This window comes from Oryzias melastigma, linkage group LG2 (genome assembly GCF_002922805.2).
Source record: "Oryzias melastigma strain HK-1 linkage group LG2, ASM292280v2, whole genome shotgun sequence".
Taxonomy (NCBI): Eukaryota; Metazoa; Chordata; class Actinopteri; order Beloniformes; family Adrianichthyidae; genus Oryzias; species Oryzias melastigma.
In genome coordinates this window covers 12,416,192-12,430,544 of record NC_050513.1, presented here as the reverse complement: position 1 = coordinate 12,430,544, position 14,353 = coordinate 12,416,192, and the positions used below count along the sequence as shown (strand labels likewise).

General features: G+C 40.6%; 1 protein-coding gene across 1 annotated transcript in view; it reads right to left on the bottom strand.

Annotated features, from left to right (window-relative positions):
• The window catches only part of si:ch73-383l1.1 (receptor tyrosine-protein kinase erbB-4), a 439,732-nt gene that overhangs the window by 216,731 nt on the left and 208,648 nt on the right, over positions 1 to 14,353 (bottom strand). Inside the window, exon 2 of the mRNA XM_024288936.2 lies at positions 12,400 to 12,551. Coding sequence (XP_024144704.1) covers positions 12,400 to 12,551 — 152 coding nt within the window. The remainder of the gene's footprint in view (positions 1 to 12,399; positions 12,552 to 14,353) is intronic.

Sequence of the window (14,353 nt, the reverse complement as noted above, 5' to 3'; positions counted from 1 at the left end):
TTTTCAAATTTTTTTTTTTTTCAATTGGAATCTCTATTCTTCAAGTCTTCGATCTGTTTTTTCGTTCACTTTAAGCTGTTCCTGGTCAGCGTCTGGTACCAAGTTTGGAACCAGTACTGGTCCGCTCCAGGTACAGACTGTCTGGTATTGGGTCATGGTTAGGATGCCGGTTGGTCCACGGCCTGGAGATTGGGGAGCCTTGGTTTAGTGGGACATCAAAAGACTACAAGTTGGAGATAGGGGTGGGTTGAAAAAAAAAATCGATTAATCTTTTTAAATTGATTTAAGCTTAATAGATCAATAATCGATTCACAAAAGATATAAATCGATTCAGCACATAAAGTTAAACTCTGCTGGATTGATGCTAACATTCAATAGAATTTCCCATAGGACGGCTAATGCTAACGCTCGGTTGACCAAAAAAATACATTAAATGAACATCTTTATTTACTAACAAGCATTATTTTCAAACTCTTTTAAGGAAATAATTTTGAAAGTAACTATTTGTGGTCTAAAACTTCGTTTTTTCCCCTGATACTGTTGTCTTCATCTTGAATTAGGTGTACTTCTATAGCGCAATCGCCACCTAGTGGTCAAACTGAAACGCCCTCCAGGAGAAGCAGAACAATGTTTACAATGTTAATGATCTGGACCTCGACTTTGACACATGTGACTTACAGTATGTTTATTAAGTGTTGACGTTGACCAATCACCAACAGCATGGTGATAGAAACAAATGGACATTTTCTGAGGGCTATAATCTTGTATGGATCACAACCCTTACAGGGTTGGCCGTTTTTTATCCACCTCTAAGGGCAGTTCTGACTATTTGGTGTGGAGTATTTTGGAAAACATAGCAAGAAAACAGCTATATGTTAATGTGAGCCTTTATAAATATAACTTTTATCTATTCATCTTCAGCATAAGGACGTTTGGAAACCTTAATAGTCGGTGTTTGCCAGCAACAACCGGAGGACAATTTCAGTTTATTTCTTGCAGTTTTTCTACAACATGGTGTGTGTAACACAATCATTAACACTGGGTAAGAAGATAACAGGTGCGACTGAAAAAGCGTTTTTGATGCTGTGTGAATACCAAAGTTTAAATGAACGGTTCGAGCTTTATCCGTCCCTCTCAGCCGCATGCATCTGCCACCATAATTTGCAATAATGACGGCGTCCCGGCAGGGCCTCTCTGTACAGAGTGATTCGGAATTGATTTAGTGCATTAATTACGCCCCTGTTACGCCGGTGTCACGGACAATATTTTACAATTTGATAAGCAAAAGACGCGCCGTGGGATCATTTTGATGAATTGCGAGGGGGGGGAGGGGGGGTTGGTTGCGGCAGGCTTTTATGGTCGTACCTTTTAATTTAACGGTAATCACCCCTCTCTCCTCCTCCTTTTTTTTTTTTTGCACGCCGCGGAAGAAGCAAGACTTTAATTTCACCTCCGAGACCTCTGCTCTGCACCCCGTCTGCTTTGATCAAGCCCACAAAACCGCTTGGACCACACGCGCGCTCGCCGGTGCACGAACACAGAGAACTCACAAGTGAAGTCGGCTGTTTACACTTTTTCTTTGTATGTGCATGCAAATGTTTTTGCTTTTCTTGCTACTCCTATTTTATTTTTTTTTTTGTAGAGATATGTCTTTGGTGCTGCAGGCAAGAAAACTGGGAGTCCAGTAATGAGCAGCAGCAGTGTTGGAGTTGTACCACCTACTGGTCCCCCCCTTTGGGCAGAAGACACACTAACTCTCACTCTTGGGGAACTGCAGTCCCCACTACACCCAAAACTGAAAACATTAAATAATGATTTTTTTCTTTTGTTATATTTTAATGCCTAAGTTGTATTTATTTATTTAGCTATAATGTCTAAATCAGTGAATAGCAAGTTTACAAGAAGAAACAACTGTTTTAATGGTGTCTTGTCTGTGTCCAAACAAAAAGAGCACAGAATGGAAAAGCTACACACACTGTCCCAAACAGCATTCCAAATGAATCACCTCATACTGGAGAAGTCTAGAACATCATACCCGAGCTCCGAAAGTGTGTCATGATAAACCATAGTGTCAAAAATTTATATGTGTAGAGGCAAAATATAAAATCTTTGGGCTTCAATATGTTAGCGGGATGAACATTTTTGGTTCGTCTGTGTTCATTTTTCAGTCGTATCTGTTCATTTCTGGATACGTCTGAATTCCCTCCCTACTCCCAAAATCTACAAAGTAAGGGGCTATCTAGTTTCCTGGATCTTAAATGCATCTCAGACACCATTTTCATTACGTCTTTTATGTTTTTAAATGCAACCATCACAGATTTCCCAATTAGCATTTTACCATTGACTGTATAAGTACTGGACAACTCGAGCCTCCACTCTTCCAAATACAAAGTGCCTTAGACTCCTACTGAGAAATAGACGATTATTAATAATCATTCTTGCTCTGATGCCTTCTTCTTAACATCTTCTTGCTAATCCAATTTTTTTCTTTTCTTGATATTTTTGCTTTATCGCAAGTTATTCAAGTTATAAATACCTCACCTGGTCTGGGACCATTAACCGATCTTTGACCCATCCTTTGAGGTGGTCTCGGTTTGTTTCCAATTGGACTGAGCTATAGTTTACTCAGTCTGAATACAATCTGTTCTCAGAGCAGAATAACTGGACCAAATTGGCTACCGTAGCCAGGCGAAAACACGTTTGGAATGAAGCAACCAGTGAGCGATGGACAAACTTAAAGCACTGATTGTCTTGTTCTCAAAGTAGAAATAATTGGTCCAACTGCTTACCTGTTAGAACGAGACTAAAGCAGCAAGTAAAAAGTGTTTTACCTGAGGTTGATACAGACGAAACTGATCAGTTAAAAGTGAAGTTTGAATAAGTGAACTATCCCGACAAGAATTGCACAGCACAGGATTTCCATAATTTCAAGAGGGACCTGGTTGCAAAAGCACAACATTAAACTCATCATTAGCCTGAAGCGGAAACGTCACAACTGTAGCCAGAAGCTGAATTTGCATATCTATACGAGAAAATTCCTAACCCTAGCTGTAACCCTTACTCTAAACCTAACAGTAACCTTCACTCTAACCCTTACCTGCCTTGCTAAAAGATGACTTCAAAATGTAAAAGGACAAATAATAAATTGGTCCAACCGAACAGGATCTTCAACGCTGGACCACTGGCTCTGGCATTTAAACTGATACCTCCCAGGGAACCCCTTTCCTAACCTTAAACCCCAGGGGCCCTGGCTGGCAAGCCTGACCTTAAGCTCTAACCCTAATAAGAACCTCATCCACTAAAAAAAAAGGCCTACATTTAACCATAGGACTATTGGACAACTCCAATTCCAAGGCCTCTGCCTGAGGGCTTAGTCCCCATCTTTTCTTTCCTAACCATAACCCTCACTCTAACCATGACCGTAACCCTTATTCTGACGTTTATCGTAACCCTTACTCTGACCCTCATTGTAACCATTACTCTGACCCTCACTATAACCCTTACTCTGACCCACACTGTAACCCTTACTCTGACCCTCATCGTAACCCTTACTCCGACTCACACTGTAACCCTTACTCCGACCTTCATTGTAACCCTTACTCCGACCCTCATTGTAACCCTTACTCTGACCCTCATTGTAACCTCACTCCGACCCTCATTGTAACTTTGCTCTGACCCTCATTGTAAACCTTACTCTGACCCTCATTGTAACCATTACTCTGAGCCTCACTATAACCCTTACTCTGACCCACACTGTAACCCTTACTCTGACCCTCATTGTAACCCTTACTCTGACCCTAATCGTAACCCTTACTCCGACTCACACTGTAACCCTTACTCTGACCCTCATTGTAACCCTTACTCTGACCCTCACTGTAACCCTTACTCCGACCCTCACTGTAACCCTTACTCTGACCCACACTGTAACCCTTACTCTGACCCTCACCGTAACCCTTACTCTGACCCTCATTGTAACCCTTACTCTGACCCTCATTGTAACCCTTACTCTGACCCTCATCGTAACCCTTACTCTGACTCACACTGTGACCCTTACTCTGACCCTCACCGTAACCCTTACTCCGACACACACTGTAACCATTACCCCGACCTTCATTGTAACCCATACTCTGACCTTCATTGTAACCTCACTCCGACCCTCATTGTAACTTTACTCTGACCCTCATTGTAACCCTTACTCTGACCCTTATCGTAACCCTTACTCCGACTCACACTGTAACCCTTACTCTGACCCTCATCGTAACCCTTACTCTGACCTTCATTGTAACCCTTACTCTGACCCTCATTGTAACCCTTACTCTGACCCTCATCGTAACCCTTACTCCGACTCACACTGTAACCCATACTCCGACCCTCACCATAACCCTTACTCTGACCCTCACCGTAACCCTTACTCTGACCCTCATTGTAACCCTTACTCCGACCCTCCCTATAACCCTTACTCTGACCCTCATTGTAACCCTTACTTCGACCCTCACTATAACCCTTACTCCGACCCTCATTGCAACCCTTTCTCTGACCATGACCGTAACCTGGTTCCGGTGTTTTTCCTGGGGAACTTTGTTCGAGGACTTTCAACTAACGATGTTCCAGCACCATCTTGGGGCCATGTTGTTGTCTGAGATCAGGTTCTTTTGATAATTTCGGCCTGTAGTCGCCTGGTAATTCCTGGCCCATGACCAAAGAGATATTCAGCCGTGGTTTTGTTTACAAGCTTTGGTCCGGAACAGAGAAGTTAAAGGAAGTCTGGATACAGACCGTACGCAAGGCTAAGATCTAAATCCGGAACAAATTAAGTGGACTTAGCTCTTTATGCATCATTCACACAGACTAAAATTATATTTAAAGTGTTAAACTGGGTTGCATTGCTGGTGTTCATGATTATTTTTGGAAAAACCAGATCATTTTGTGCTATGTCTTCAACTTTTTTGTAGTGTTGTGTTTATACTGTTTTAAATTTGTATCATTTTTTTCGCAGTTTATTGTCAAAAACTGTGACAAAAGATAGAGATTCCAATAAAAAAAAATCTGATAAAAGTCCTACAGTTCTTTGGAAGTTTTCCTGGCGGTTGCTCCCCATCTCGGGTCGTCTCCGTTTGTAGCATTTTGTTGGTCTGATTGGTTCAAGTCAAACTGGCGTGTGGACAGATGTTCCACCGCATTACCTGCTAAGCATTTTTTAAAAGTGCCTGCCCTTTCCTGAGAGGTTTCTCCTGAGGACTTTCCATATGGTTCCGCGTAACAAGCCATCTGGCACGCCAGTTCACCAGCTTTCAGCTGTTCAGTATTCCGACCGCATTAGACAAATAATATTTCCAGGATCTGTTAGTCTTGACCTTTTATAAAAATTGAACATTAAAGAGCCTTTCGGGCAGATAAATTGCTTCTCGATTAGATAGTGCTCTTAGATGTTGCGCTTTCCTTTGATATTTGTGCAATTAGGTCCTAAAAGTCAACTTTTTTTCTGTAATGTAAACAAACGGGCAAACAAATGATCAACAAAAAAAAACAAAAAAGCAGCTGCACCTGCAGCAACAAAGCCACAAGAGCGACGTCTAAGCAACAGCCCGAGAATGAAAAGCCTGTTTTGTTTTTGCTCTAATACCAACCCTGACTTGTATTCATCCGTGGCTTTCAAAGGGAAAGAAACAGAGCTGAATATCACACAATCACCTGTCAGACATCAAGAGGTTTGCTGTTGCTTGTTTTTCTTAAACCGTGAGAGCATTGTGCGAGAAACGTTGGATAAAAAAACTGAAACTTATTTCTCCATTTACGAGATCTTCTGGATCCACATTATTGAGCTTTTCTAACAATTGAAAAAAAGACGTATATATCTCAATTACCCCGCAATTAACAAGCTGAAAGATCCATCAGAGAGGTGATCTAAGTGGGAGCAGGCTGGCACATGGAGGGTGCTAATTTTCCCAGTGTTAAGAGCTGTAATTATGTAAACGCCGCTGGGCGCCCGCGAGGCGCTAACAACCGAGGCGCCAGTCCCAACCTTTTCCTGAGCTCCTCAGCTGGTTCAGAGGCTAATGAAACCGTACAATCCGCTCGGCTTGAGCGCTCCTCTCCAAGCGTCGCCGAGGATGTCACGACGAAGAGGTCCCGCGGTGGCCATTGTGAGTCGAACAATGGCGTGAATAAGCGTCAGCGGGGAGCGACAATAGCGAGGAGGATCACTCGTCCTCCACTGTTTTTGTGTAAATATCATCGGTTCAAAGCGGGGGGAAAATATCAAAAACGAAAGTTATTAGATAAAATGTTTTTAACCTAAAACAGCGACATTTTTATTATGAAGACTCAAACGGAAACAAAAGTTTGAAAGTACAAACTTTGGTGAATTAATGGCAAAAAGCCTTGTTTCCTCTTAGCGATCCGGTAGGGTACAGTACGGTATTTTGAGTGTTTTCATTGTAAATGGGCCCATTAAACCCGTTTCAAGAAGCAGGTTTTGTTGAAACTCCGAGTTCATGAACTCTAAATACAGTAAAACTCAGAGTTTTCAGTTTCAGAAACGGAGATAACTTAAACTTGTGGGCAAAACCAAACCCATTTTAAGAAGCGGGTTAAGCTGAACTCAGAATCAGTCACTATGGTAACTGAGTCTGTGAACGTAACCTGGTCTGGAGCAGATCTCCTTTAGGAAACTCTGCGGTCTCCACCCTTATTTAAGAGTGAAGGATGTTCAAATATGAGTTCCTCATTAACATTTGGAGAACATTCACATTAGAGACGTCACGTTAAAACCGAAACCGAGAAGAGGAGGCTAGATTAATCCAGAGGGACACGAGTCGATTGACTGCAGTTTCCCAATCCATTTTTATTTGAGCGATATTATAAATAAAATTTTTTCAGGGAGTCACTATTTATAATAGAGTTTTCTTTTCCTTATTTTAAACCCTTAACAACGTTAATCGTTACATTTCGAACACTGGAAATGGCTGTCAAGTCATCTACCGTACTGATGGAGATGTGAAAAATGTTAGCTCGGTTGTTAGCAAAGTTGGCTGTTTTGGAACAGCCAACTTTGGCTGCTAGCTGCTCTGGCTAGTTTAGGGTTTTTTCATTTTGGGGGGTTATTTTTTAAGTTTAGCCATTTTTCCAGCCACATGCTAGCTGTTTTGGCTAATTTAGACTTTGTTTTACCTTTTAGACTATTATGGAGTTTAGTTAATATTTCAGCTACATGCTAGTTTTTTTGGCTAATTCAGGGTTTTTTCAATTTTTAGGCTATTTTTGTGTTTAGGTAGTCAGCTACATGTTAGCTGTTTTGGCTAACTTGTGCTTTTTTTTTGTTTTTAGGCTGTTTTGGGCTGTTCAAAAAAAATAATCGGTGATTAGTCGACTACTAAAATAATCGTTTGTGGCAGCCCTGACCTGAAGTGCAAAAAAGATATATAACATATCATATGACAAATAAAAATGCAAAAGAAAGTATAAAAACAAAAAGAGAATCAAAAGAGAATTTCAAAAACCAAACACACTTCTGAACAAATAAAACAAAATACAAATAAAAAGATAAAAAAAAACTAAAGTAATTAAAAAAATGTATGTATCACAAATGGATGATGACGTCTGAGTTTGAAATTTGATTATTTTAGTTTTTAAATGTGTCTTCAATGTCCGTATACTAATACAAGTTTTATGATTAGTGCAGAGCATATTGGTATCACTTTATCACTTTTGTTTTATTATTTCAAAAATGTAATGCTTTTTTAAGCATTTCTTTTGATTTCTTTAATTGTCATAAAGTGATAAATTGATGTGGTTTGCAGTTCAGAGTCACCGCAGTAACAAACGGAGATAAGCGCCGTCCGATGTGGTCCGACCGCTGACTGACAGAGAAGCAGCACTCACACTAACCTGCTGATATTAGCATGTTTGAGTACAGATTTTTAAACCAGCGAGCTCACGCTGAGCATACAGAGGATGGAAACATCAGGAAATTGCTGCTTTCTGCGCGACCTATAAACTCTATTTGACTTAGTTCGACATTTCTGCTGGTATGACATGTAGCGGCATACTAAACCAGAGAAAGATTCCTTCTTTCGTTCCCCAGCTGTGTGCACCACTCTGTAATTCATATAAAAAAACAGAGTTATAAAGAAGAACTGGCTGAATAAGACGCTCGGCGTCTCTCATTTCTCTCCCGGCTGGTGTTTCTTGGCGATAAGCTCGTTGAAGAGCGTCTCTGTCTGCGCGCCGTAACAGAGCGCACACCTCAGCGACCGTGTCATTCATCTCCCTTTATTGCTCGGCGTCCGTATCTCTTAACTTGTGATGGATTCGGGTCTCCGAGGAGAACTTTGGAGACTCTGGAAAACACTTAGTGACATGTGTCGTTTGGAGGTTTCACGGACGTCCCAGGGCTGTTAGCCACCGCCGCCGCAACACCACGCGCAGATACATCAATAGTGAAGGGTACTCCAACCTGGGTGACATCATTAGCTTTTTTGTGGCTCACTTGTGGCACAGGGTGTTTCATTTTAAGGGGGAATCTGGTAGTTTTGAGGGCTAAAGAGACGGAGAAGCTAGCTAGCAAAGTTGATACTTGAGCTTTGCTAGGTGACACTATGCTAACCCTCTTCACTTTATTGCCTGGTTAGAACTTTTCAGGAGGAACTTTTATTAAGTGCACAAATCTTCTCTTGTTTTTGTTCTTTAGTTGCCAGTTGAGTCCAAAATTGAGCTTTTTTTCCTCCCTAATATTTGTTCCTATTAAACCTTTATATCTTTCTTTCAATACATGTGTTAATTTTTTTATTTAACAAGAGTCAAACAAAAATGTGTTTATTTTTCTTCTGTGAGGACATTTTTTTAAGGGTGTGGAACTTACTGCAGTCACACTGGTTGTGCACCACGTGCGGTTTTATGTACACAACAGACAATAAGGTGAAAACAGAGAGGGGATTCTTTTTCTTTTGAGTTTTCACTGTTTATTAGCGCTCATTCGACACCTAAAAAAGGTACTCTGAAAAGTCCCGCAAATCTTATTTCAGCTTTTTGGGTTTTTTACAGCTTTGTTCCTTTTATTGCACACTATATGGTTACGGAGCAGGTTGCAGACCCCTGTTCTAGGACATAGTTTCTGCAGAGCGGCAGTAGTTCATAAGAAATTCACCCGCAAAATGTGCGGGGGACTCCATTAGCCGAAGAGTGCTGAGAGCTCTCCGTTTACATTCCCTCCCACTAACTCTAACCTAGCATTACCAAGCAATATTGGAGCTATTTGTGCACTTTTGAGCCAGATGCTAGATCAGATAGATCATGGTTCAAGTCGTGGGAGGGGCTTCTGGTCACATACCGAAAAAGCCAGATGCGGAAATTCCACAAATTTAGCGGTTACTTAAGTGGAAATTGTCTTAAAATGTAAAATTTTACGTTTTTACGTCAAAAGTTTATAATACTTGGTAATTTTACATCATTGTTTAAACTGGTTTGTATCCTTGTACTATTACAAGTGTTTTTATTTTTTTACTTTTAAGTCTTTGATTTGTTGTGTTTCTTGAAGCAAATAGACCTTGACTTTGTAATAAAGAATCTATATGTTAAAAAGACATTTTATATTGGAATGCTAGAATCTAGTGTGAGTGTTTGAAACTACACACATCCTTTGAGAACATGAGTATAAACTTGTTCACCCAGCGACTGTAGAAATGCCATCGTTTTCTTAGGACTAATTGTTCCGACTTGAAGGAACTATTGATCTTAGCCCTTTCGAGCAAACGTGTTCCCTTTGCAACTTTCTAAGATTTAAAAATATAAAACCTTAGAAAGTATGAATGCATAAGAAAAAAAAATAAATTCCAACACAAAAGGGCAGATTTATGAAGACCCACTTGGTTACATGAGTCTGACTCCAGTGCATGCAAGTAAAACTGGGGCAAACAGGAACTACTCCACCAATCAAAACGTCGGAACAGCAGAGGATAAGGTGTTCCTGGAAAGACGTGGCCTAAAAGAAAACTGAACCCAAGTGTTCCCCTAAGCCCCCCCCCCACGTATGACAAAAACACACTGTAAATTTAGCAAGCAGCTGTTTCCACAGCCAATAAAAGCGCCATCCCTCCGGCTCTGTCGTTCCTTTCTTCCATCCTAAATCTCCTCCCCGCCTCTACGCTGTTCATAGACACGCCGTGTTCCTCCTTAAGCCGCTCTCCATCGCCGTCCCCCCAGCCAGCCCGGGGCTCGGAGCGTACCGGAACCCGGCATGAGAACTGCTGAGTCACCGTTGAAAGAAACTGCTTAAATAGTAAAAAAAAATACACTAGTTTTTAAAGTTGAAGGTAAAGAAAAAAAAAAGGCTCTAGTTCTGGAGACCGGTATGATAATTGTTACAGCGTTCCCATGGCAACCCCCCCTCCCTCCCCTCGTTTCACATTCACTTAACAATCCCACAGATGCCTAATTGTTTCCCTAATGATGCTGAGCCTAATGGGACTGTTTATGCTATTTATTTGATAGAACCGGGCCAGTAATTAGACTGCACCTCACTTCATTAAACACGGGGGGTGGGGTGGTGGGGTTTAGAGGGGGATGGGGGGGTTTAGGAGTACAGTTTGAAAACACCTTAATGCACACAAGTTGGGACAAAGCCACTACTAACTCTAAGGATCTTGACCGTAGCGGGTCTTATGTTTCGGTGTTACCGCGTACAACGTACTGTCCGGGCAAAGGGTAACCGTGTGGGAGTGCGGTGTTATAACTCCCCGTCCATACGACGTTGAATCGGCTAAAGTACAAACGGGGACCTGATGACTTTGGAGTGAATTTCTTAGCTCTTATGATTGGAATAAAAGGCTAATGGAGTAGATTGAAGAAGCCACCCAAAGGCAACTTTAGACGATTGTTGCTCTTCTTAATAGACTTATACTGGTGAAGAAACATTAATTGCTTCAAATTATTGTGGACATAATAGGTTAGTTCATTTTAGATAAATAGGAGAAATGTTTCTGAATAGACCGTATAAAGTTGATCTAATACAAACTATAATAAATTACAATGACGGAAAATATTTAAATATTCTCTCCTTGTGCCCCATCTATACTGAAAATGTCATACGACTTTTAAATAACCATAAAAGGTAATGTGATCTATCTTTTCTTGATCTGACTTGAAGGTTTAAACAACGGAATAAAAGCCTATTCAAAGATCCAGTTAGATAAGCCAAATGTTGGTACAACCATTGCATTATTTTTATTATTAGTAGTAGTAGTAACGAATCTTTGTAAACTTCAATGGATGAACTCATCATTTTTTTGGTCTTTTAGACCCTTTTTTTTGTTTCTTTAGTTGATTTTCCAACAGTTTTTGATGATATTTTTCATGATGAAAATAAAGTCCTTAAAAACTTAAAAACGTATCCCATCCATTTACAAAGAAAGGTTCCATATGCAACTTTTCTTACATGCCGCCAGACTGCTGTTAGCGCTCAAGCTAAACGAGAGAATCCAGACAATTCTCAAAATGAAAAATTTCCGTCTCATTAAAAAAAAAAAAAAGTATATAGTTTATTTGTCCTTCCACGGCCTGGTGGTAAGGGATCCACGGACCCGCACTGGTCCGTGCCCCGGTGGTTGGGGACCACTGCTCTACAGCCCCCAAAGAACAGTAAAGGTCAACGTCCCATATTGGTGCATGTGACTAAAACATCAATTTGACTTGTTGTCCCTAAAAGTCTTTAGACTTGGATGGGAAAAGAACCAAAACCTGAGGACAAGACCGGCTGTCTCCTGGTTCCAGGAAGCTACACACACCAGGTTGGTAGACCCCTTCGTCCCACAAAACAAGAAAGATACTCTCCTATTTATTGAAATACAAGACTTGACCCAAAATAGTCTCAACACTCCCTTGCGTTGGGCAAAGGTTGTGTATTTGTACCCTTTTCTGATCTACGTGGCTAAATAGACCATCGGATAACAATCAGTCTGTAGTTTTGGAACTACTAAAATAGTCCTGTTCATTTAGGGGGTTCAAGTCCGCTCTATAATTCTTTTAGCTAATCGAGTGTTTCCTATGCTGAAAGAGAAAATAAAGAAACCCCAAAGCTCATTTCTGGCCGTTTAGAGAATTCAACCTCTGTTATCGTGCTGCCCTTACTTCAAGGAAAAGTTCATAGAAAATAAGAATCTCTTTTAGCAAGAAAGTTGTTGGCATTCCCCTTTGAGTGTGAGTGTAGATACAGTTTCTCTTTGGTCGTCTAAGACTTCACAACACTAATTAGTATTCACACGTCTATGTATACAATCTTTGTCCAAGTTCTAAAGATAAGTTATTTTAATGTGCGTTATGGCTATTTTGATACCAATCGCAGTCCCCAACGGACCCGACAATATTAACAAGCAGGACGATACTGTTCAAATGTGATGGAATTACCTTGAGGAAGGACAGGTTCCGGTTCCGATCGATGCTTGTTATCTCCAAGTTGCCCATGACGACTTCGCAGTTCTCGTAGAGCTTCCTCAGGGTGCGGTACTGCTGGTCCAGATCCGACAAGGTGCTCAACTTGTTGTCAGTACCAGGGCAAACTGCAAACAGGTGGAAAGAAAAGATTATGTTTCTGGAACATTTGTATAGACATTTTCCTCGCTGCTGTAAAGGGTCGGGACTTGGGTTGAGACAAGTGGGTTTAGTGGGGCGCACATCATTTCTCTGAGGTGGTGACCTACAGTTTGGGTCTGCTTTCTGGCACACGATTTAATCAAAGATATTCAAATTGCACTGGTTGACCTTTATAAAGGGCTTCACTTGGAGACTTGCTCGGTTGTCGAGATCACAGGACTTTAAAGATATTATTGCACATACACTCTGCTCTGTTGATGTGACAATTGGAACGCTTTGGGTTTTATTAACAGAAATTAAATAGGAAGTCAATAGAATTGGAGCCTAATGGACAACAACTCCAGATAGAATAAGGTTGTAGAGGTCAAACAATCCGAGTTAGTAAGGTGATAGTAAAAAAAAAGAACATGTACTACAAGGCCTACCATATGACGAACAAATGAAAGTGAATTGGTTGATTTACGCTGCTCATGATAACTGCAGAGCAAATAACTAATCCAGTGACCCACCACTGTGATTAATTCCTCACATTTTCACCCATTAAGCCTGCTTTCCATCCTTGCCAAATCTTCCCCCTTGTCAGCCAGTCCCCCCTAGCTTCTGCCCTGCAACCATCTGCTCCCTTCAGTTGGCTCACCACCATGGCACGGGGGCTCTATGCCCTGGTGTGTGCAGTGGGCACAGGAATGGTGTTTGGCTCATTGTAATTCAACTGGTCATTAAAGTTTGTCGTCAGTTCAACTTTGAATTGGTTTTTACTTTGACTGCGGCATTCTATTCCTGCTTCAGTGTCTGGTAGATGTTTTTGGTTGTCAGAGGCGATGGTTATAACATTAAATGATATTTTCCTATTGAGCTACAAACACTGGGCATGAGTGGCATGATCAAGAACATGGCTTTTGGCATATGGTGTTTACACTGGTTTACACTCTCCGACTCTAGCACCAGTACTCATAGTTGGTAAAGGCTTGGTGACAAATGTCAAAGTGTCATATAATTCTGGCCAGTTACAAGCCTTAACTAGAAAAAAATGCATTACTGGCAATGATGCTAGTGTGAATACTTTTTGCTAAATGTGGTCACTGAAGATGCTGAAGGTGTCTGTATAATGCTGAAGTTGCTAAAAAATTTAACGAGACATAAATTGCACCAATTTGTATAAACTGCAGAAAATACATCAACTGTTTACTTGTTTAAGTTGCACAAATTTGCATAAAATACAAAATTGGCTTAAATTGTATATTTGGTATAACCTGCATAAAAATCAAAAGGTATAAATCCCCGCCAAAAAACCTCAGTAGATGACAAATTAGCCAAAAAAGCTAACACGTTGCTAATATGTTAGCTTAACTCAAAATTAGCCCCCAAAAAACCTCAGTAGTTGTAAAATTAGCCAGAAAATCTAACACTGTGCTACAATATTAGTTTAACTCAAATTTAGCCCCAAAAAACGTAGGTAGATGCCAAATTAGCCAAGAAAGCTAGCACATTGCTAATACATTAGCCAACCTAAAAAATTAGACAGATAAACATAAGTAGTTGCCAAATTAGCCAAAAATGCTAACACATTGCTAATATGTTAACTTCACTCAAAATTAACCCAAAAAACGTCAGTAGTTGTAAAATTAGCCAGAAAAGATAACACTTTGCTAAAATATTAGTTTAACTCAAAATTAGCCCCAAAAAACCTAGGCAGATGCCAAATTAGCCACGAAAGCTAACACGTTGCTAATACGTTAGCTAAACTCAAAATGAGACAGATAAACCT